Consider the following 25,227-nt stretch of genomic DNA (forward strand, 5'->3'; position numbering starts at 1 on the left):
GAAAATTGCCTTTTGGCTTCTCTGCATATTTGGTCTGGTTAGTTTCTTGGCAAATTAGTATTTACATTAACTTCATGCTATTCCTCATCCTGAAGTCCCAAGGAGCCCTCAAATAAACCAAGAGAAGTCATAATTATAGATGCTTAGAGAGTTAACGTTATGGGTAATTGCTAATCAGTAGGCTCTTCATACCAATAAAACAGGCGAGAGAGGGGGTTTGGGGAAAGTTGCCAGTGAATGGAAATAAATTAAGTAAGGATGAGAATAATCTGCGTGCCTGACTGCACTGGATTGCAGACGTGTGCGTAAATAGCCCTCTATTTGGTGTGTTTGCTGAAGGTGGTCCCTTCTGACTGCTGTAGAATTCTCCTGCCACCCCTTAAATGAGCATCGCATGGCAGAGTGTGGGAATCACACTTTTTTTCTCACTCTCTGCCTTTATGGAGTCATTTGACTTCAATTATCATCTTTCTAAAAGATAATCACCAAATCTGTATCGTTGGCCCAAATTATGCTCTTGGACACTAGAATCGCACTTCTACCCACCCGGCCATGGTTCCCTGCCTTCCACGCCAGGCTTGCCCCTGCCAGGCTCCTCTTGCTGGCTGTGCAACCATTCACACCAGCTTTTGTCACATCTCTCAAGATCTTTCCTGCTGCAGACCCTCTGCCCAGAGCAGTCTCCCGCTCCTTTTCTCCGGGTTTCTTGTCCTTCGGGGCTTGGCTCAGACTTTACCTCCTCAGATCACCTTTCTTGACCTTCTCTGCCCGTCATTCTCAGTCACAGCACCTTGCTCACTTCCTTGCTGCCTTCTCAGTTTATAATCATTGTCTGTCTCCTCTGTCCACGAGCGGGAGACTTCTCTGCCTCGGTTGACACTTCGTACCCTGCACGTAGCTCACATGATCTGTAGACACTTGTTAAATGTATGAATGAATGATTGATGAATGAATGAACATGTCAGATTTTGGGCTCGACTTGGGAGACAGACTGGCAGATCGGGGGAAGATGAGCAAGCCAAACATTACAATTTAAGGAGTTTCATGAGAAAAGCACACATGGGGTTCTCGGGATGAGGGAAAAGGGAAGTCTGGGGGTGTGGTAGGAGTTAGGGAGAGAAGGGGAGGGATGGGTATTTCTGGAAGAGGAAACAGCCTTTCCAAAAGCATGGTGGTCAGAGAAGCTGTTGAGATGTGGGAGTGTGGGCTGGTTATGGGGGAGGTGGCACCAGCAGGACAGGCAGTGACTGGAAGATGAGGGCCCTTGTGTCGCAGCTGAGGACTTTGGATTCTGAAGGCTGTTACGAACCCTTGGAGGATCTTAAGACTGGGATGACATGGAAAGATGATTTCTCTTCTTCCTTTAGATAGATCTCAGAAATGCAGAAATGGATTGATCAGATCTGCATGTTAGAAAACTCCAGAGGAGTTGGAGGCACTCAAAGAGGCTTCAGGGTTTAGGGTGGGTCATGGCTGGTGGGGAGAGACCACAGCCCCGCTGATCTCTGTGGTCAAGAACACACTTCTGATCAGGCAGGGGTGGCTACCGCATTTCCTAGCAAGCTTCTCTGGGCCCTAGAGCCCTAGGCATGGGAGTGGGGAGTCACACAGCTCTCGGGACACTGTGCACAAATAGAAAATTGTCATGTTGGAGGTGCTTGGGCCTTACGGGGCCACCACCCTTTGTACTCAGGGTGTACGACACCACTCGGCAAGCAGTTATCAAAGTGGTCTCTTTTTTGCCATTGGAAGGACTGTTTAAGGATGCTCTGGGTTCTCCAGGTTCTTGAACCAAACACAGGGTGAGCAAGAAAGCAGGATTGGTGTCCAGGGTCTCAGAACATCTCTGCCTCCTGTGCTCTCCAGTAGCTTGGAAAGCCCAGCTCCTCACAGCAGCTGAGCCGGGCAGAGTTCTGAGCAAGCAACACTGAGGGCCCAAATTATTTAAGTAGTGGCGGCGGGAATGAAAGGATTTCAGAGTTAACTAGAAGAACTTGACTGTGAGAATGAGTTAGTAACTGGCATAAAGAGGGAGGATCAGGTTTTTTTTTTTTTTTTTAGGGGCCTGTTAGATACCCAAATAGAATTGTCCATAGTGGGCAGTTGAGTCTGTGACTCAGAACCACCTGGACTTTTTCTGTCTTTCTCCAGCCACTCCAGCAGTGGCTCATCTTATCACTGGACTTCTGCGCAGTCTCGCCTGCAACTTCTTTTCTGTTCCCATGTGATCACACCCTCCTCACTCCTTGCCCCGTCGACCATACCTGTGTGTGTTTCAAGTTTCTCTCTACTCTGCCAGCTTGATTCTTCTGCACTGTAACTTTAGTTTGAAAATAAAGGGCCACTTTGCTTGAAATACCCAGTGGCTCCCCATTGTTTACTGACATTCTCACGCTCCTCAGCCAACTTTTCTAGTATTCTCTCCAGCTCAATGGAGCCACTACTGTTTGTTACGCAAACACATCCCGTATTGTCCAGACTTGGAGCCTTTGTCCACGCTGCCGTTTCCAGCTGGGATGGCCCCCCACCCCTTTGAAGCCTTCTGCTCCCTTGATAGAAAAGCTTAATTTAGAGATGAATTGAGCCTGAAGCCTAAGCTGTTGACTGTTGGTTGGGGTGAAAACCACCCATGCAGCAGTGATGTCCCCTTGTCACTCTGTTCGGGGCTGGTGTGTTTGTGTGGAAACCAGTGGCCTCAGGCTCCTGGGTTCAGGGGCGAAATCCTCATCACGCTGAGTCATGGGGTGTCGTGTGCCTTCCAGTGCGGAGCGAAATCGGAGACAGGAGATTATCTTGAAGCTGATGGGGTCCTTTTCCGTGTTGTTCTGGGACTGTGTTTGAATTAAATTATTTGAGAAACAGATGGCTGACTGAGAGTTTTTTTTGCCTTTGTTCTTCGTGAATTGAGTATTTGGTTGAGTTTGTTTTGGTTACTTAAAGTGCTGACAGCTTCGCTTTCCAGGTTGGTAAAAGAGGATTGCACTTTGTTTAGGAGAGAATAAAGCAAAACAAAGTGGAACAGACCATCTTCCAATAAATACTCTTGTAACGTGCTCTGAATTAAACCAACGTTTTAATAACTTTGCCTCCTCGAATGAGAAAATCGTGCCAAGAGAGAGTCCCAAATGCCAGTGTGAAGCCTATCCTGGGGTTTTAATTATAATAATATGAATTTTGAAAAAGCTTAGTGGTACCATTACTTCAGTATTGTTTGGTTGAGACTGCTGTTTGCTGAAGTTGCTCATTAGTTCTCTTCATGTTTCAGTCGCTAATTGTTATTTGTGTCCTCGTCTCTGGAGGAGGAAATGGAAGGAGAAGGTGTGGCCAGTTGCAGGAGATTTCTTCAGGGGAACTGATCAAGTTTGGTAGAGAACAGGACCCAGTTCTGTTACCTGTGGAATGTTCTGGAGCTGTTGTTCCCCTCTCTGACTGGGATTGCATTAGACCAGTGCCGAAGGGCCATGCTTTTTATTAGCTTGGGTTTTTCCAGCTCAAACTGAAGCTCCCCCCCCCCCCCCCCCGTGTAGGGGCCACTTGTCACTGGGGGACAGCTCCTTCCCCTTCTGGGGAAGCCGTATCATGGGAGGGTCAGAGGGCCGCAGAGTTGACGAGGCAGCGTGGGGTGTGACCTCAGCGTGCCTAGTGGGACGCTCCCGGCTGGGCTTGGAACTCTGAGGGAGTGATGCCTGGAAGCAGAGGCCTGGGGGCCCGGTGGCCGTTGAGCTCGGCGCCAGGGGTGAACACTCCCTGCAGAGACCCCAGCGGGCTTCTCCGCTGCCCAGTCTCCCTTGGCTCTCAACTGTGTTCTGAACCTGGGCAACCTTGTCCGTTCTTGGACCTTCAGGTGTCCTCCCATTGAACACCCTCCTGCTTCCGTAGCCAGAGTTGTTTGCACACAAACAGCAGAGAACCGTGACCGAGAAACCCTTACAGCAGAAGTTAGCACAGGGTCGTGTGTCGGGCCTGTACACAGGCGGTCAACGCCCTAATGCTCATTTTTCAGGTAGTAATTTTCAGGAGCCCTTTATCTTATTAGCAGAAGAGTGGGCTGAGACCCAGGAGCGTGATGTGAGTTACTCAGGGTTGGCGGTTAGGGAACTTGTGGACCAGGGCCAGTCCCGAGGCCCGCAGGCTCTCGTTTCTGGTCATCTCTATTTCATCACAGAGCCTCTTGCTTGAATCAGGAATGAAGGATGTTATCTTAGCCTCTCGAGCCGCCGTAACAAAACGCTGCAGACGTAGACAACAGACATTTATTTTCTTACAGTTCTGAAGGCAGGAGGCCCATGATCAAAGTGCCAGTGGGGTTGGTTTCTGGTGAGGCTCCTCTCCTGGGTTACGGTGGTGTCTTCTCTGTGTTCTCACGTGGCATTTTCTCCAAGCAGGTGCACTCAGGGCCAGTGGGCTCTGGGGCCTCTCTCTTATGAGGAGGCCAGTCCTGTTGGATCAGGGCCCCACCCTCATGACCGCATTTAACCTTAATTACCTCCTTAAAGGCCCCGTCTCCAGACAGTCACAGTCGGGGTTAGAACTTCAACCTACAAATTTTGGGCAGCCCAAGTCAGTTCATGACAGTTGTGAAATATGGCAATCCAGACAGTTTAATGTTGTGACTTTATACAAGCTGAGAAACAAAGGATGTCAAAGGAGGCTTTCTAGGTGGTTTTACTTAGTGCTGTGGTCTTAAAGTAATTGGGGGTAGGCCCTCAGGTACATGTCATTCTCCCCAAGCTTGATTCTTTTCTGTGCAGAGAACTCATCAGTGATTGTTCTTTGGCTGAGTCCCCGTATCCAACTGTCGCTTAAACGCTGATTTGGGAGCAGCAGATTTTCCTCCCATGGGGCGTGGGAAGCCGGCTCTCCTGTTTCAGACTGTGGAGCCTGGCCGTTGTCTCGTTTCATGTCTGTAGGCAGCGCCCTCTCCCTGTCTGCTTTTCCACTGTCCTGGTCACACTGCTGTCCCCACCCCGGACCAGAATTCCCTCAAGTTCGCCCAGCAAGTCTGTGCAACTTGTCCCGTCTGCCCTCGGCCTCCCAGCCTCTCCTCCAGGCAAGGATCAAAGGCCACTTCCCCTCTGGGTCCCGATTCCTGCCTCCTTCCTGGCCGCCTGGGCTCAGCACTCAGCCTGGGCATCTTCCACTTCTTTCTTTCTTCTGGATGGTTCCATCAGCACAGCTCCCAGTGCAGCACTTTTCAAAGAAAGGTCCTTGGACTTGTGTGAGAGGTCCTCATGGTGTTGTTCAAAACATGGATTCCACAGAAACAGGACCAGTGGCAAACACAAACGCCCGCACCGATTCCTGAGCCCCAGGCCCAACCTGCTGGATGAAAACCTGCGTTATTTTAGTTTTCATTTGGAAAGTGTTTCAGACATCTAGCAAAGTTGCAAAATTAGCCCTAAGTTCTCAGATACCTGTTACTCAGCTGCCCCTAATATTAACATCTTACAAAGTAGAGTTATTAAAATGAGGAAATTAACTTTAGGACAATATTGTTAACTAGACTATAGACTTTACAGGATTTCACCACTTCTTTCCCACCTTTTCTGCCCTGGAACCCCGTCCAGAACCCCGCAGTGCACTTGGGTGTCACCCCTCGTTAGTCTTCTCTAGGTGGTGACAGTTCCCCCGTCTTCCCTTGTCTCTTATGACCTTGAGATCTTTGAAGGGTCAGGTGTTTTTTAGAATGTCTCTGGGTTGCCTGGTGTTTTCTCTTGTTTAGATTTACGCTTTACATTTTTTGAAGCATCTTTAATGAGCTCCTTGGTGATTCTTATCTCTTGTCTGACAGCCACAACCTTCCCTGGCCCCTTCCAGTTGCCGTCTCATCTGTCCCCCGCCCTGCACAGCTAACCTGCTCGAAAAGTTGTCTACACATAACCCTTTTGCTTCACCTGTCATTCACTCTTCAACCTGTGGCCACCTGGCTTCTGCCACCACAAGGCCAAAGAAACCTGCCATCACATGTAGCAGGTGCTTCTTTTTCTTGACCTCTCAGGGTCATTCCACACAGGTGGCCCCTACCTGGCTCCTGAACACCTTTGCTGTTTGCGTGTCATCTCATCCCATGGTTGCAGTTTGCCCCTGCCCCCCAGGCTTTGCCTTCTTAACTTTTTCAGGTTTATCTCCAGGTTCAGATATCTGCTTGAAAACTTGATCTCTCCACGTGGATTTCTTTAAAACAAATCTCAGGCTAGTGCCTCCCAAACTTTAATGGGCACACGAAGCACCTGAAGCTCTTGTCAAAAGCAGTGTTGCTTCAATGGGCCCTCGATGGGCCTGCGATGCTGTGCGTCTAAACACTCCAGGCGATGCTGATGGTCTGCAGCCCACAGTCTGAGTAATGCAGCTCTAAAACAGCCACTCAGTCTAAGCCACCATCACCTCACGCTTCAGCTGCTATGACCACATAACTGACCTCTCTGCATCTCCTCTGGCCCCCGGTTAACCTGTTCTTCACACTGCAGCAGAAGGGACTTTTAAACAGATCATTATTCTGATTGTATCATTCTCATGCTTTTAAATGCCTTCGATGGCTTTCCCTTGAGTTTATGGTATTGTTCATTATCCTCAGCATCGTGGCTTCCAAGCCTTGCATGTTCTGACCCCCTACCTTCCTGTAACCCCTTCTTGGGGCGCTTTCTCTTTTCGTCCCTTCCTGCCCAGACTTACTGGTCTTCTCTGTGTTCTTCAGTGGCCTGCATTAGCAGTACTGCCCCCCCCCCCTCTGCCCACCTGGGCCTCATGCAGATCCCACATCCTGTGCCCACACAGGACCGCGCACGAGCTGACCTGCAGACTCTTGTTTCCATCCAAGATGAAGAAAGGAACTTATACCAGAGAGTGGATGGACCCTTCATGGAGCATGCTGCCAGGGTCAGCTGGCAAATTTTTGTAGCACGACCTACCCTCTGAAGGAGCAGTACACATATGCACACACACACACATGTGTGCATGCACACCCCTTATGCCTCTAGGCACATTTGATTTGAAATGAGAGAGAGAAAACCTTAAAACTTTCAGGAGACAATATAGAAGAGTATCATGATGCCTTTTAGTGTAGGGAAAAATTTCTTAAACCTTCCATCTTAAGACACACACACACAAATAAATCTCAGACGATGACAGAAAAGATGGATAAATTTGACCACATTAAAACTGAGAACTTCTGTTCGTCAAGAGACCACATCAAGAGAACCCAACAAGTCACACACTGGGAGAAGTTATAACTGACACAGAAATAGTCTCCAAAACCTATCAAGCATGCCTTTGAGTCAGAAGGAAAAAGACACCCCAATAGCAAGATGGGCAGTAGAACTGAAGACACTCAAAGAGGTAACATGAGTGGCCAGCAGAAGGTCTGTTACAATCAGGGGAATGCAGATTAAACCATAAGGTTTCTTACCAGCCAGTTTAGTAAAAATGTGAAAGTCTAGGAGTATCTAGGTGTTGGTGAGGCTTTGCAGCAGTCAGGGGTGGGAGGATAAATTGATACAACTCCTTTGAAAGACTGCTTGGTGTTATTTAGGAAAGTTCAAGATGAACATATCCTCTGACCCAGCAATTCTCATGTGTGCATACACACACATGTGCGCAAGACATTAATACACACCCCCACACACACCCCAGAGGCGCACACACATGTACACATGTACACGCACACACGTGCACACATACCAACACGTGAACACATGCACATATACACACATAAATGCACATGTACACACACGCACATGATACTTTGTTTATATACATGTGTACCAGGCGATAGGTAAGAAAATTAGTATCAGAAATGTCTGTAATAATAAAAATTGGCAACAGTCCAACTGTCCATCAACAATAGATAAGTAACTTTTGGTATAATTTCTATGATGGAATTCATGTTGAAGTGAAAATGAATGAATGACAGCTTCATGCAAAAAAAAAAAAAAAAACTGCTCATGGGTGCCAAACAGTATGGAGTGAAGAAAATAAGTTGCAGTAGAATAGATATAGTATCAATTCCATCTGGATGAAGATTGACAGCATACAAAGCTGAAGAAGAGACTCTGGAGGGATATATACCAGTGGCAAGACTGCAAAGAAAAGCATGGCTATGAGGGACGTACAATCCCAAACCGTGGTTCCCTCAGCGGGAAGGGAAACCATGGGAGGGGGTGCACGGGGGATGCCAGGGGTCTGGGTAATAGTCTTTTTTCTTAAACTGGGTGATGGGAGCTCAGGTGTTCTTTATATTATTATCTGCAACCTGATAGATATATCTTTATAAATAGTATTTCTTATCTACTTGGCATTTGATAATGAAACCAGTACCAGTTGGAGGAGAGAGAAACCTGGTAGGAGGTGCTAGTATACACTTGGGGTTGGAGAAAGAGGAGAGACTCTTTTTTTAAACCAGAGAGAGAGAAATGAAAAGTGAGGAAAGGGGGAAGGATGGTTTTAATAATGGCACTAAAATCCTCCTTAGGACAAACCTGAGAACTAGAAGAGGGATGAAAGTTGCTGAAGATTTACCAAATTGGATTTGGTTTAATTATCTGACTGCTTTTGTTTTTTATTAAGTAGACTTAATATCCAGAGTTGAGGTGACTCATCATGCTTTGAAAACTACACAGTTTAGCAGAAAAACAAAAGTGATGGTTCTGTTTGGATTGAAGCGCTTCAGGGATTTTTGACGCTGCTGTCGCCTGGGTTTCCCAGGCCAGCCCTCAGAGGACGTTTTGTTTTCCAAGCGCCCAGGCCTGCAGCTGTGAACTGTCCCGTGTGGCCGGCGGGGCCTCCCAGCTCAATAAGCGTGCCTTTGCATGGGTTTCAGTAACACAGAGTTTAGCGTGTGCTTTCAACTCACCTCAATATAGCATAACTTAGCATGTTTTTCAGTGCAATTTCTTTACCAGCAGTCTTCATGAAATGGACTGATTTGACTAAACACGGTGTGGGGTAAAGAGCATTCAATCACTGAGAACTTATAAACCTGCCATTCTAGGCTGGCTCTGCCCCGGGTGCTATTTTGAGCAAGTCAGCTTAAACTCTGAGCCTCATTTGCAATGTAAGGGGATTGCCAAGGTCTTAAAGGATGCATTCAGCCTGAAAAATTCATGATTCCATGATCGACTACTATATTTAGAGAAGACTGCCAGGAAAATATGGCATACATATAACATTATATATATGCCCTATAATAGAAAAACATGACTTTCAAAAAAGATAAATAAAACAGCAAACTATGCATGTGTGGGTGAGACCAACAAGTTCCTAGAGACAGGCATTTCCCTCATGAGTTTTTAAAAAGTTTTACGTTTAAGAGCAGTTTCAGGTTCACAGCAAAATTGAGAAGAAGGTACAGAGAGTTCCCGTGTACCCCCTGCCCCTGCCCATGTTTATCTGCCCCCATTATTCACATCCCCCACCAGAGCGGTACATTTGTTACAGTGAGTGAACCTGCGTTGGCACAGCATTGTTACCCGAAGTCTGTGGTTTGCTTTGGGGTTCACCTTTGGTGTCCTGTGTTCTGTGGGTGTGCCTTGTGAATCTGTAATCACTGTGAATCCGCATGCACTAGGGAGGCTCTGGCTCTATTAAGTAGAGCATGGCAGGGACCTTGCTCAGGAGTGGGTACGGGGTAGGCACCTGATAGGTATGTGTTGTGCGGTCTACACAGGAGAAGGTGGCTCAATACTTGCCACTCAGAGTGTGGTTAGGCCTGGCCACATGTCAGGGCTCCCCCCAGCCCTGCTGGACAGGGTTTGCATCTTAACAGGATCCCCCATCCCTCGTGTACCATCCTCGTTCCTTTTCCTCTGTCATCCCAGAGAGAACCTTTCACTGGTGCGTGAACTAACGCTTGAGAGCTTGAAAATTGATCTCCAGGGCTTGAAATTAGAGTGCCTGACGCCTTGTCTGCTGGGAGAGACTCACCTGGGTTTTCTAGCCTCTTCCTGAATTAACTCCAGAAGTGATTCCCCTGGCATTTCAGCTGCTGTCTCTTTAGAGTTGGTTTCTCCCTCCTGGAGCTTGGCCAAAAGGAGGGGGAAAAAACATCACAGCTTGGTATACCTCACCGGTCTTCATAGGAAGTTTTTGCTCCTCTGTTTTACTGGCCAGGAAAAATTTTCATTCTTCTGATTGTTTTGCTTCCCTGTCCCCTGTCCTTTGTAGGTAGAATTGATTGAGTTCTGACTTGCATCCTATACTTGGGCTCGTATATTAGGCACTAAACGCCCCTTTCTTTACTGTTTTCTCTCTTGCAGTCTTCCAGTGCACTTACAATGTTTCTGATTCATTTTATTTGCTTATTTTTTTCTGATTCATTTAAAAAGGGATCTTACTTTCTGTTCAGATCTTACATTTCAAAATAAATCATATCATATAGCAGAGTTTTAAAATAGACACATAAAATAATACAGCCTTAGGAAAAATTCTAAATCTATATGCTACGGAGTTGGATAGAATGTTTATTTTATTACTTCTTAAATTTATGACTTTTTAGCCTTTGCTGTGGAGATGAACAGCTGCTTCTTTACCCAAGTTGTAATTTTATGATCGTTACCCTTACCCATGCTTGGAATGTGGCGGGTAAATAGTAAAAGCACGTAGACGAGAAATCCTAGAGCCAGGTTGAATGGAAGACAGCAAATGCCTGAGAATATTGCTATGAAATAACCAAAAAACCTTTGAGAACTGGTTTTCTTCTTTATTTTTAATACCACATTCCATAGAAAGGAGTGTGACCCTTTCAAGTAAACCACTTACGTCTGGTATAAGTTTGGACTTTCAGATGCTAATGGAGCCAGGTAGGAATGTTGCGTCTATATAAATGTATGACTAAATATCACTTGTCAATTTTAGTGTATACACACAAAATCTATTCACAGAATTTTGTCTTAACTTTTTTTTTTTTTTTGGTCTTGACTCTTGATTTCTATCTCTGCTGGTGAGTCACAAATTTCTCTGGACGCCCCTCTTTCAGCTTCTGTGTGATGTAATAAGCTATTTTAATTCTATATTATGTCCTTTGCAAGCTCACAAATTGCATATTATTATTGTTCATTTATACCATCAATGTTTGTTTAGATTTAACCATGTTTTTATCATTTACATTCTCTATTCTCAGATGTTCCTCCTGGGATAATTACCTTTCCCTTTGAAGTATATCCTTGTTTCGAGAGACTCCTCTAGTGGTCTTCTGTTTGTATAACCACTTTTATTACATGAAAATGCCCTTATTTTAACACATAGCCTTTACAGTTTCTCTGTATCTTTGTTGTTCTCTGATATCATCATATGTGTAGAAATTCACCTGGCTTGGGGTTCTTTATCTTCCTGAACTGAAGGATTCTCATCTCTCATTAGTTTTGGATCATTCTTAGCACTATCTCTTTGAATATTGTCTCTGCTCAATTCCCTCTATTACTTCTTTTTAAAACTTTGATCAGATGTATGTTGGACTGTCTCATTCTGTCTTTCATGTCTCTTACCTCCTCTTTTTTATATTCTCCTTTTGTTTCTGTGTGCTCCATTCTGAGTAATTTCCAGATCTGTCCTCCAGTTCTCTAAATCTCTCCTCAGCAATGTCTAAATTACTTTTCATTGTTTATTGTACATTATATATTCAGTTTTAAATCTTTAATTATTATATGTTTTTGCTTCCAAATGTCTTTTGGTTGTTCTTCAAATCTTTGTGGCCATTTTTCATGGTCTTTTGCTTCTACTCATGTTTTCAGTCCCTTCTTTATAATTTTAAATAAGTTAAACATACTTAAAAAATATATTCCGTAATTGGAAGTCTTTACAGATCTGATACTAGTTGTGTGGGTTTCTTTTTACTTTTGGTGGAGATATTTCTTGACTTTTTTGCATAGTACCTTATTTCTTACGTGTCTTGTAATTTTAAACTTCGTGCTCATGTTTGTTGGAATTCTACCTGCAGGAATACTTTGATGCCTGGTTTGAGAGTGTGTTTTTCTGGAGATGTTCTATGTTAGCCTCTGGTAGGCATTGCAGGCCTGGTCCACTTAAAATTATGATTCTTAACATACAGTCTTTAGGACCATACAAGTAGTATATTCCAAACTTGGGGAGACTTTTTGTAAAATATCTGCATGAAGTCAAAGTTGAAACACTTTTTCTTGCTGTCGTCTGAGGGGAGGCTGTCTTTCTTCCTAATTCACTCTTTCCCTGAGAGTAAGGCACTTCTTGGGTCTCCACTCTTAGGAGATGGTCTTCAACTGTCCAGACCCCTTACTTGTCCCTCAGGCCCCCACGGCCTGAGCTTTAGGCTGTCTGGTCCAGTGTCCTTTTAGGCTATTTGGTGACTTCAGTGCTGACCTCCCTGGTCCAGCTCCTGCTTTGCTCCTGTACTCAGCATATGTCCCTCGTCGTCTTGAGGGCTCACTCAGTCCTGTACGAGGATGTTTTTGGACATTAATTAAGCATCATTGTTAAGAAGTGTTAAGGCTTCGGGATCTCTAGTCTGTCATATTGCCAGGAATAGAATAGACATAACTTACTTTAAAAAGAATAAAAATAGTGAATTCAAGATTATCTCTATACTGTTTCACACACTTGTGTTCTGATAGACTGGATAAGTGAGAGGAGGGTGTTGTTATGTCATGATAGTTGCTCAGTGTCCAGCCTGTGCAGCAGTGGATGGTACCCTGTGCCCTGGGCCTTCATCAGAGTTCTGGGCCATTGCATTTCCTGCCTCTTTCTACAGTGTATCTGAATTACAGGTAGAGACACCTAAACCACTTAAGTCACAATGATAACCATCGCAAGGGTGAAGAATGTGAAAGTTTGAGGGGATAATACAGTGCTTTTGGTACATGTCAGAACTTGGTCCTCAGACACCATTCATTTATTTATTCATTCACTTAACAAATGATTATTGAGCTCTTACTACATGACACTCACTGTGCTAGGCATAGGGAAACAGATCAACAGTCTCTGTCCTCAAGAAGCTCACAGTGTAATGAGCAGACCGTTCATTTCAGTTAACAGATGTGACTGGTAGAAGCTGAAGGAGAGGTACTGACCCACGTGGGGAGTATTGAGGAGGGAGCTGATGTCTCTGCTGCATCTCAGGGCTGGCAGGAGCAATCCAGGTAGAGAGCTGGGGAAGGCCACCCCAGGCAGAGAGGGATGTACAAAGTCGCCGTGCCACAGAGAATTCGGATGGGGAGCTGCAGGTAGCTCATCTGGCCAGCGCATAGCTTGGAAGACATGAGAGTGGGACACGGAATGAGGAGCGGTGAGCCTGAAGGTCGTCTGAGGCCTGGAGGTGGGAGGTCCTGTAACTGGGGAACTGCTGACCTCTTCCCTGGGTAGTGGGTGACGCTGTCAGCATGGTCATGTTCATTTCTCTGGAGACAACTCTTATGGAAGAAAAAGAGCATGGGCCTGGAAGTCAAGTCAGGCTTACCCTCAGATTCCAGTGCCACCTCTGTCTGGGTGATCATGTAATTGATTTAGTTGCCTTCTCTGACCCTCTCTTTTTCACATAATAAATGAAAGAGAACAGGCCAGACAACCTGTTAAGGCCTCCACCATTAGTCGTATTCTTTGGTGGTGTTAGAAAGTAAGAGAAACATGTCGGTATGTACACACACACACACACACACACTTAAGTAAAAGTGGTGCTCAGATTTATGACCATTTGCAGGTATTATGGTGACAGTAATTCTGGCAATTTCTGGCTTCCAGTTGGTTGTTTAACTTTCAACTGTGAATTGTGGTTGTTCACAGTGAGTGGACATTTGTTGAATGAGTGTGTTTGTGTATCTGAAACAAAATGTTCGTAGTGTGACTTGCATTGTCTTGGCAGCTGAACTCGGCTTTTATTTTCTTCGTAGATGATCTCCCTCTGGATCAGCACAACCTTTCTTTATCCTCCGTGGAGCGCATGCTGAGGGAGAGCCCTGAGCACAGCATTGCACACGTGGCCTTAACAGAAACTGCCCCAGGGTCCCAGCACAGCAGTTCCCTCCCCATCCCATCCTCTCCATCCACCACTGCTTTTGATACAGTCTTTTTTAACCAAGGAACATGGACCCAAAGGACAGCAGATCACAGCATATTTGTGGCACATTATGTGTCAGTGATGAGCAACGAGGTCACAGATGATGATGAAATGGACAACTTTCTGCCAGAGACTCACTGGACCACTTCCCGTGTGGTTTCTCCGATGCGATACGTCACGTTCAGCCCGCCAGGGCTGCCCAAGGAGATGTTCGACCCCGTGCTGACTCCTTCGCTACCCATCATTTCTTTACAAGATGAGGAAGTGACGTCGGCCTGGCAAAACCCAGTGCAGCGACCTACCACGTATGCTGAATCCCCGAGTCATTTCAATGCTTTTCGGTCCACTTTTCCCACTTCCGAGGGCATAATTCCAACTCTGAGTAGAAATCTGGTGTTTTATCCTACTGATACTTATGGGCACATATCAAGCAGGACTTTGCCAGAGATCATGGCTTCAGGAACGGAGAGTGCAGAAACCCTCCTTTTTAGCTCTCAATCTTCAGAGTCCCGGCTGCTGGGTGCTGGTGGTACTCAGCAGCCGTCTCCCCTGGCAGGGGAGGTCTCACCACCTCCAGAGGATGTTCTGGCCGTGAGTACAGACAGTCACCTTGATATGACCACTGCTTTGGGTCACAGTCTAGATGAAACTGTGTCTCCAGGAACAGGCCACCCTGTAGCCCTGTCCCGGACGGCCTTTGCTGTCAGCGGCAGCCATACACATTCGGCTTTGTTTTCAACTTCTCTTGAGCTTGGATCCTTTCCTGCTCAACCCACTGATGTTTCATATAACCCCTTGCTTCCCGGCAACTCCAGTGAGACGTCAGAGTTGCCTGGCCATGCAGTGGTCCCAAGTCATGCAGGCGACACTCCCATCTGGAGCCCGGTGTCCCCGTTCAGACCGTCCATGTGGTGCGTGTCCTGCACTGCGGTGTCACCTCGGTATGTGGTGTCCGCGAGCCTCACGGAGAAGGACGTGGGGTCAGGGGATGGTGCTGAGACCCTGTCCTTGACCCTCTTGGAAGTGAGCAGCATCTCTCCACTGAGCAGCGTTGTGGCGGACTTCTCTGAGTTTGAGGATGACCCTCAAGAATTTAATACCCTTTTCCCCTCCAGACCGACAGTCCCCCTTTCTTCTCCGTCTGCGGACATCTCAGCAGTGAGCATCGGTGTGTCAGCTAGTGGGGACACGAGTGGTGTTCTGAGCACACACGTGTCTCCTCCCCACGGACCCCTCTCTGTACCTCTGTCACTTGATGCTGCTGCTTTTGGCCCCTCCCCTGTTGCTGAAACTCAAGTCACGCCATCCTTGGTCCCCACCAGTGCCCTCCCTGACTCGTCTTTCCCCGTCACAGCAAACAAAAACACACCATTGCTGTCGCCCAGAGGCCCGGGTCTTCTTCCGTCTTACGGTTTGGACAGATCAGTGGCGTCTTCACTTTTCGCCGACCAAGAACCTGCCAGCTTCCCCCCTCATGAAAGTGCAAGTGTTTTGGGTTCCGCACCCAGCCTTTTCTCCACCCCGCCGCTGGACTTCAGCAGCGGGCTCCCTCCGGCCTCAGCGGGGCTTGCTTCTCCATCTCCCATGTCCAGCGACTCGTCCGCTGTCTCTCCTCTGGCAGCTTCTGCCTTGGTTGAGACACTTCCATGGACTAACTCTGTCCATTTGCAGCCCCCTCAGTTTTCTGTTCCCAACTCCACAAACCTTGCATTTTCTCAGCTCTGGCCAAGCTCAGAGCTTCTTTTACATACACTCCCTCCTCTACCCCATTCCCCTCAAATGTCACTCCTCCCCAGCTTCCCCTCTGATCCTCTCAAGTTCTCAGAAGCAGCCACGGTGTCACTGACAGACTCTGAAGCTCGTTTTACCTCAGCTTTCACTGAAACTACCTCCGATTTTGAGTTTTCGCTCATGTCCCGCGACCCTGCAGCTGCCACAGCGGTGCCGCCAGGTTCTGAGCCCATTTCGACTGTTCACGTCATGTCACTTCTGACTGCTGTTCATGCTACACCCATCCTAACCGAATCCTCTCTCTTTCCAACCCCGACACCTTCTGAGGATGATATCAGTGCTACGAACCAGCCCACATCTGCCTTATCCTCTTTCTCTGGAGTCATTCCTGCCCCCACGGTGCCGGCCACCGCCGTGTCCCTGATGTCAGCATCCTCATCTGTTCCCGAGGTGGTCCCCTCACCTCTACCTACAGAGCCAGGGCGTTTGCACGGCCCGTCGTTCGCACCCACAGGCTTCCCCGGGAACACCTCCACTGCACTGAGCACGCCAGACACCAGGGCTGCCTCAGAGAATCCTGTTGTCACCGCCCCGAACAGCAACACTGCAAGTCAGAATCCCCACGAGGGTGACACGGCGCCCCCGCCTCCGTCCCTTCATCCTGGGACCACCCCCACTCCCGAAGCAGTGATTCACACTCCAGCTCTGGTCACCACCAAGCTGCCGTATGTGTGTGATATTACGGTTCCTGATGCCTATCTGATCACAACTGGTAAGGCCTTGCCTCACGTCGCCTCTCTGTCGGTGCTTGTAGGAGATGCTCAGGCGGTAAACGTGGTGAAGGGTGCAGGCCTTGGACCCCAGGCTCCTCCTGGGCTGTAATCCTCACTCCTTTGCCTCCCTCCTGGGAGTGATCCGGATGGTTATGTAGCCTTTCTGAGCCTCAGTTTCCTCAACTATTTAAACAGGGAGGATAGTGGTACCTACTTGATTGGGCTGTTGAAAGATTTAAATGCATTAATGTATCTAAAATACTTACCTCAGTGCCTGGCCTATAAAAAGCACCCATAAAATGTTACAGATTAGCTAGCAGTGGAAACAAGAATGAAGACAAGATTCAAATGGGCCTTCGAAGTGTTTGCTGGGATTTTTGTTTTTGGAGCTCAGAACCCATTCGATGCATAGATGATGTGGTTAAGGCAAAAACACCTTCATGCTTAGTTCAGGCAGTTGGGCAAATGTGTAAGGGCCACGCCTGCAGCTTCTTACTGATTTACTGTTCTCACTTTTCCTGGAGAAGAGGGAGCACTTTGTTCTTATCTATTCCTGTAAATATCACTTGGACTCTGAGGAGAGAGACGTGGAGTGACCAGCTATCCTGATTTTTTGGGGGAGGCCGGGGCAGGGGTAATTAGGTTTGTTCGCTTGCTTGCTTGCTTGCTTGCTTGCTTGTTTGTTTGTTTATGTAAAGAGGTACCAAGGATTGAACTCAGGACCTTCGGTATCCTAAGCACGTGCTCTGTCACTGAGCTATACCCTCCCCTATTAGACATCCTCTGAGTGGGGTCACAGACCTGAACTTCCTCCCCGTCTGCAGCCTGCGTCACCAGCTGACAGGCAGCAGCTTCCCTTGCAGCTGCCTGGCTGCTCTGGTCGCGTGGGGCTGGAGTACCTTTGATGTCATGTCTCTGCAAGCCTGGTGACTGTGGCCCCTTGATCGGGCTCCCCCTTGTGTTCCTCTGTGAGAAGGGGCAGGTTGCGGGCCCCGTGACTGTAGGCTTGAATACAAAGTGATGCCTATCAGCATGTCTCTGTGTGTCCATCTTGATGGGGATATGGGATGGAAATGAGGAAGAGGGGCGCAGATGGCAGAAGAGGTGGAGCAGGAGTGGAGCAGAGGGGACACGGCAGGAGCCGGACCGCGGAAGGTGGGGGGAGGAGGGAAGAGAATGGGCTGGATCCTGCTTCTCCGCGCTGAGTGAGGGAGGCCGTGGACGGGCTCATTCATAAGGACACTGAAGTGCATTGATGGTTGGCTTGGATCTGCAGTGCTGGCCCGCAGAGCTGTGCAGGAGTACATCATCACATCCATCAAAGAGGTGCTGAGGAGTCACTTCCACCGAGTGGTGGAGCTCAAGGTGGGTCCCTGCGGCGTGGAAGTCTGGCGTGGGCACTCGGGGCGTGTGCACATCGTAACGGGAGCAGGACAGTCTCGTTCCCCTCTCCCCTCCCTTCTCCTTGTGGACACCCGCTCATCCTTGGGATCCCACTCAAATGTCACTTCTTCAGGGCAGCCCTTTCTGACCCCAGATGAGGCCAGGTTTTGTCCGTCAGGAGGAAGGGTTGACAGAGTTGGAACAAAGGGCTCTAAAACCAGACCTTGGGGCGATGACCTAATGATCTCGCTTCCCTTGATTTACGTGAAAGGGCTTGGATTAGAGTTTAAATTAGAGTTAAGAGTGAGTGCACATGTATGTTTCTGTACATGGAGTGAGACAGAGATGGATTTCTAGATGTTTTATGCTGGACGCCGGCTAGTGCCTCCTCTCTCCTATGAGCTCAGAAAGCCGTGCTTTAGACCTGCACCATCCTGAACGGAGCCATGAGCTACATGTGGCTGTTGAGCTTGCGAAATGGGGCTTGTCCCAAATGAGATGTGCTGTCAGTGCAAGATACACACCAGATTTCAAAGACTTAATGAAAAAAAACCGTAAAATATCTCATTAATATTTTTTTACATTGCCTGCAATTAGATAGGTCTGATATACTGGGTTAAGTAAAATGTATTTAAAATGAATTTCACTGGTTTCTTTTTATATTTTTTAATGTGGCTACCAGAAATTTAAAAACTGCATATGTGGCTCACATATTTCTTTCGGACAGCTCTGCTTAATAGAGTAAGTGCTTCTTTATATGTGGGTTAAATACAGCAAAACACCCTGAATTCTCCTTAATTCCTTATTCAGTTTATATTTTTAACTATTCTTTTTCACTGTCCTTGCTTATGTAATTTTGTGCTGTTTTTGAGAGAGTTGGCAGATGTGTAAGAGGCATAACTAAAATAAAATTTTAATTATCTGTGAAGCACTACCCCTTCATTTAAAAGTACCTATTTATTTTTTTACTTTATTATTTTCCTACTCAATACAACTTCCTTTAAGTTTGAGTTATGGTACCCTCAAATCTGATAATTAATGTCTTTTCCATTTTTTATTTTCATAGGTTTATGAACTATTTGCTGACTTCACTTTTCTGGTAACATCTGGTCCCTTCGTTTACACGGCCATATCAGTCATAAATGTACTTATAAATAGTAAACTTGTACGTGACCAAACTCCTTTAATCTTGGCTGTGAAACCTTCCTTCTTTGTGCCAGAGTCCAGGTTCCAAGTTCAAACTGGTAAGAAAACTGAGCATAGTTGTTTTGATTTGTAAATAGAATTTCTTTTTATTTTTTATGTTTTTAGAAAATTGGGAGAGGATTGTGTTAAAATTTATTATTCAAATTTAAAAAAAAACTGTAAAATTATGGAAAATTTCCAGCATGTTCAAAAATATACAGAATTAGTTTAATGAACCCTCATGGACTCATTGTACAGCTTCACTGGTTTTCAACTACTAGCCATTTTGTTATGTCTACACACTTACCACATCCCCTCCTTTCATATTAATTTGATACGGCATCATGTTATCTCATTCCTAAGTATTTCAGCCTCTGCCTCTAAAAGATAAGACCTTAAACATATATGTATATATACACGTATATAAACACATGCACATACATGTACATGCATTCATACATACACACACATCTGTACACAATACTGTTATCACACTCCCTAAAATTAACAGTAATTCCTTAATGTTATTTAACGTTTTGTTATGGACATTTTTAAAACAGATACAAAAGTAGAGAGACTAACATTTAGCCCACACATGCCCATTACCAAGCTGAAAAAATTATCAACATTTTCCCAATTTTGTCTCGTTGATCTTACACAAACTTTTTTTTGATGAAGCTGGAGTGTTTTAAAACAAGACCAGCTATCATGTCATTTCACCCATAAGTACTTAAGAATTCATCTCTAATGAGTTTATTTATATTTGAAAATTTTCACTGTTGCATCTTTTGATGCTCCAGTTGTTACCTTAGATATTTTTCCATTTTAAAATGATACAAGTCACCTTCACATTGTGTATATTCATTTGGTTCAGTTGGCTTTCTACATTTCCATGATCTCATACATATAAATAATACATTGTAGATCCTTATACATTATTGGTGGTTATGTAAATTGGTGCAGCCATTGTGGAAAACAGTATGGAAGTTTCTGAAAAAACTGAAAACAGAACTAACACATGACCCAGCAGTTCCACTCTTGGGTATATATCCAAAAAAAAATGAAAACACTAATTTAAAAAGCTAGATGTACCACAGTGTTCATGGCAGCATTATTTATAATTGCCAAGATAGGGAAACAACCTAAGTGTCCATCAACAGATGAACAGATAAGGAGCATGTGGTATAAATAATGGAACACTACTCAGCCATAAAAAAGAAGGAAATTTGCCATTTGCAACAACATGGATGTCCTTGGAGGGCATTATGCTAAGTGAAATAAGTTAGACAGAGAAAGACAAATATTGTATGATCTCACTCATATGTGGAGTCTAAAGAATGAAACAAACTAGTGAATACGACAAAAAAGAAACAGGTGCACAAATATAGAGAACAAACTAGTGGTTACCATTGGGGAGTGGGAAGGGGGGAGGGGCATGAGATGGGTAGCGAATTAAGAGGTACAAACTACTATGTATAAAATAAATAAGCTACAAGGATACATTGTACAACACAAGAATATAGCCAATATTTTATAATAACTATAAATGGAGCATATAACCTTTAAAAATTGTGAATCACTATGTTGTACACCTGAAACATATAATAATGTACAGCAGCTATACCTTAATAAAAAATAATAATACATCATAGTTCGTAATCCCGTACTGTGGATGAGTTCGTTGATTTAGACACTATTTTGTCCCTCTCCTCATTCCTTCATGTTAAAGAAATGCCTAGTTCGTGGGACTGTCATGCTGTCCTTCTTTTCAGTACTTCAGTTTGTGCCTCAGAGTGTGGATACTGGCTTCTGCAACTTCACCCAGCGCATTGAGAAGGGCCTGATGGTCGCCCTGTCGGAAGTGAGGAAACACCAGCAGGGGACGTATAACCTCACGGTGCAGGTGGGAATGGCACTCAGTGCAAGGCAAGAGGCTCTGTCTTTGAAACAGGAGCTAGTTTTGTAATTTTTTTTAAATGAGTGTTCTTTTTTTAAAAATTGAAGTATAGTGGTTTACAATGTTGTATTAATTTCTTTGGGGGTGATAATTAGGTTTGTCTATTTATTTATTTTAATGGAGGTACTGGGGATTGAACCCGGGACCTCGTGAATGCTAAGCACACACTCTACCACTAAGCTATACCCTCCCCGCATCGTAATGTTTTAAGACACCCTTAACTCTGATTCCCTCCAGCAGAGGAGTTTCAGCTCACGTAGATCAGGTTGCATCTCCTTTCCACGGCCTCCAGTCCACAGAGCACGAGTAGGCTGAGCCTATTTGAAGATTGCACAGTAGCTCAATAACTGGGCAGCCCCGATATGATGAGCGGAAGAGAGATGAGCCTGTGCCGGGAAAGCAAGAATGTTCTAGAAGGGAACAGTATCAACTTAAATAGCCAATGGTGTGGTGTCTGAATCCACTGGTGTTTCATAGTATTGAATACCTTGACCTGCGGTGCTTCACTTTAAGAACAGAAAATGTAGCTGCTAGTCAGAGAACAGGCTTTCTTTGTGTTGTAAGGAAATGCTGATGTTTTTACGTTTCCTTCATATTTATTCCTCCCTATTCTTTGTTCTCTCTAGAATTCATAGTAAATGGATTTCGGTGCTCCTGGGTTCCCCTTCCATATTTCCTATTTTTCCATCTCTTCTTTAAATTCTTTTTTTTTAAAAAGCAGATTTTCTAAACCTTGTCCTCCAAGTCATTAATTTAGTCTCCAGCTGTGTTCATTGTGTGTTTCTGTCCCTCTTGAATTTTCTTTTAGCCGTCTCTCTTTCTCATTGTTGTTTGCTCTTTTTCCTTTACAGTCTTTTCTTTAATGATGCAGGCTCGTCTTGAATGATGATACAACATCACCTTGAATATTAATCAGAATGGCTAATAAGTTGTCTTTCGTGTCCTAAGTCACCTCTGTTTTCTCTGCATTATTTCTTTGCCGTTGTTCTTGGTTGATCTTGGTCCTTCGCTCTTGTGCTATTAGTTTTCTGTGAACGTCTGTGGACTGTTGGTGGTTGTCTTTAGGAATGAGGAAGCAGGTGGTTAGTTTTGGCACCCTGTTCATCTTTCCCCTTCAACTGTGGAGTCTGTGTTTGCGTCAGAGTCTGTGTGTTCCCTGATGGGAAGATTCATCGGAGCCCTGGTTACCGGCAGTGTGTGGTCAGAGACAGACAGACAGATATCCCCTGCCCGCCATGTAGGATGAGAAGATCGTACCCTGGGGATGAAGCATGTTCGTGTGTTTTTCATGGCAGAGCTGCTCTTTCATTCTCTTTCCTTCTTTGTCTCTTGTGTGCACTACAGTTATCTCCACCCACCTTCCTGCTTAGGAGCCACCCTGCAGTGGGTCTTGGGTCCTCTCAGGCAGGGAGCTTATCTTCCTCACCTTCCACAGTTCTTTGAGCTCCTGGGGTGAAGGTGGGCTGCTGCTGGCCCTTCTGAGTTGGCCTTGGTGTGAAGTTAGAAGGGGAAAAAAAGGGAGAGAACAGGTGATTCAGCTGTTGGCACACAGTCGTCACTTAGCGGCCCTAGTTGCTGTTCTGCAGTTTGCTAGCCTCAGGTCCTATGGGTCTCTGCCATGCAGGCCTCCTGGGGCCCCCGGGGGAACGCTCTCGGTGTGACTGTGGTCTGTGCCTGTGTATGTTTAGGGTCTCGGTTCCCTCTGTCCTGGTTTGTGTCAGCATGGTCCCATCCTCTCTCCATCGTCCATAATTTGACAGAATATCTGGTTTTCCTCTACTCTCAGTGCTGTTGTAGATTTATTCCCCTTTGTTCATCTTACTGTTATTTCAGTGGGATCTGGGGTGAGAAGAAAAAGGGGAGGGAGAGGTGATAAATACCTGTGCTCAGTTCCTCACTTAATGTAAAAAACATGGTTAGTAAACTGAGGGTTTAAAGTATTACAGGAGAGAACCAGGTTGTGAAGCCAGTCACTCTTCTTTTAAAAATGTTACCTCCCTTAAAGGAAAAAAAATGGAAAGGGAAATTTTGAGAGAGAAATCACAGTCAGGCTTTCCGCTAGACGTTTTCATTTATTTTAGAAGCTGATTCCGGTGCCTCTCTTTCAGATCTTGAATATCACCGTGGGATCTTCAAGGATGGCTCCTCGGCGGGGCCCGGTGAACATCGTCTTTGCGGTTAAGGGCTCGCAGGGCTTTCTGAATGGGTCTGAAGTGAGTGAGCTGCTCAGGAACCTGAGTGTGGTGGAATTCAGTTTCTACCTGGGGTACCCGGTGCTGCAGATCGCGGAGCGTGAGTGCTGCTCTCCTGTGGGGTGCTGGGAAAGTGGCTGCGGGTGGACCTCCTTTTTTTTTTTTTTTCCTCAAATGAAACAGTTAGCAGAAATCCAGAATGTAAATCAGATAAAATTACAGCTTCTCAGATCACTCCAGGGTAGGTGTCTGGAGCCCGCCCCTCCCCCCGGGCTGGCTTTTTTATTCTCTTTAGAGACTCAAGGGTGCGATCCCAGACAATACAGTTCTGGAGAAGGTGAAACCAGAGGGACCGAGGACAGATCTGTGGTTGCCAGCGGTGAAGGGTGCGAGGAAAGCGAGACTGCAAGAGGGAAGCAGAAAGCAATTTTGGAGGGTGATGGGAGCGTTCCATGTCTTTATCGTGGTGGTGGTTACACACCTCTATGCATTTGTCAAAGCCCATTAACACTACACCAGAAAGAGTGAGTTTTACTGTGTGTACAGTTAGAAAGGAAAAAGAAAAGAAACAAACAAAACCTTCCTTCCTGTATTTACAGTACAAATGGAGTGGCGTAGGGGTGGGGAAATGTTTACTTCAAAAAAAAAAAAAAAAAATCAGCAGATTCCAGAGTTAAAGTCAGGCAAAAAGGATATCAAACTCTTTTCCAAAATGGAACAGCCAAATGGCTTAATGATTCCTACCGGATTTTAGTGTACTGGTAATTTTTAAATGAAAAAGAATAACCTGTAAAATGCAAAAGTAGGCAGGGATAAAGTTGTTATTTATGAAAAGCAGCTTTCAGTGATACACAGTGCAGATATGGATAAAATAGTAAGTATCTGAACACAGGGGCACTTTACTCGGCCTGAGTCATTGCTGGGAAATCCCAGGGTGCTGAGGAACACAGTGTGAAAACTCATTGCTCCGGAACAGTGACATTTCAAGGGGAACGTCTACGGGGCTCTGTGAAGTAATGTCCCATGATGTCGCTTGAGTAAGCCCTTTCTTTCTCTTTCTCCCTCTTTCTCCTGGAGACTGATGTGCTCAGAACCCTCTTATTGTCCCTGCCTTCACCCTAGTCTGGCACTATGTTTTTCCGTCTGTAGAGCTAATTAGCATAGGCGAGGCCATGTGTTGTGACTTACCCAGCACTCCCTGGAACACTTACCATTCTGATTGTTGCAAACATGTTTTTATGGATCTTTCTCCTTTTCTAACCCTTCTCTCTTTCTAGCCTTCCAGTACCCGCAGCTCAACTTATCTCAGCTGTTGAAGTCCTCTTGGGTAAGAACAGGTATGTTTAACTTATGTAATGTTTTGGGAAGGGCAAGAGTAAGAAATCTGTGTGGGGGTATTGAGAAAGATATCGCCTTTCCTGTTTCTGAGTCCTAAATTCAGGGCAAAATGTACCTTAGATTCTTGGCAGAGAATGAATGAGAAATGGATTCATATTTGGCTGTGGGAATGTGTCCCACTGAGTTATGGCACAGAAAGGACTGGCTTTCTTTAAAATTCATGCATCAAATTCAGGGCAGAGTCGAATAGCAATTGACAATCTTCTGACCCAGAATAGGACAAGGTTGCAAAGCAAGGATGTCTCTCTTTTTTTTTTTTTTTTTCTAAAACCCTCATATATTTGGTTTTATAAGGACAGATAAGGCAACTTGGTGAGCAAGTAAGAAGCATGCTTTAAAGTCTTACGGGCTTGGGTCAGATGTTTACAGCTATGGTTTTGCAGATAAAGGCTTTCTAACCTGGTACACAAAAGTGTAAAAGATAGGTGCTCACTGGGTGCCCAATATGTAAACAGCACAGTGAGTAACTAACTAGTCATGGGAAGAAAGCTGGTAGTTTGGGGACAGTCAGCATTTACAGATTCCCAGACCCTCAAGTTCCCGTTGCTTCACACACAACATCCCATATAAAGGCCCCACCTGTTTGCATGG

The 25,227-nt window shown here is 45.6% G+C and overlaps 1 protein-coding gene across 5 annotated transcripts in view; it reads left to right on the top strand.

The window, feature by feature from the left end:
- KIAA1549 (KIAA1549 ortholog) overlaps positions 1-25,227 on the top strand; it is a 145,221-nt gene that overhangs the window by 61,729 nt on the left and 58,265 nt on the right. For 4 of the 5 annotated variants that reach the window (XM_074366953.1, XM_074366951.1, XM_074366952.1 and 1 more), the window contains 6 exons: positions 13,851-16,520; positions 17,798-17,886; positions 18,971-19,148; positions 20,862-20,992; positions 23,155-23,338; positions 24,516-24,575. In XM_074366953.1, the coding sequence (XP_074223054.1) occupies positions 13,851-16,520; positions 17,798-17,886; positions 18,971-19,148; positions 20,862-20,992; positions 23,155-23,338; positions 24,516-24,575 (3,312 nt within the window). Of the gene's footprint in view, positions 1-13,850; positions 16,521-17,797; positions 17,887-18,586; positions 18,889-18,970; positions 19,149-20,861; positions 20,993-23,154; positions 23,339-24,515; positions 24,576-25,227 lie in introns of those variants that run through there. The other variant, XM_074366955.1, reaches the window with a different exon arrangement.

Source organism: Camelus bactrianus, chromosome 7 (genome assembly GCF_048773025.1).
Source record: "Camelus bactrianus isolate YW-2024 breed Bactrian camel chromosome 7, ASM4877302v1, whole genome shotgun sequence".
In the NCBI taxonomy this organism is placed as follows: domain Eukaryota; kingdom Metazoa; phylum Chordata; class Mammalia; order Artiodactyla; family Camelidae; genus Camelus; species Camelus bactrianus.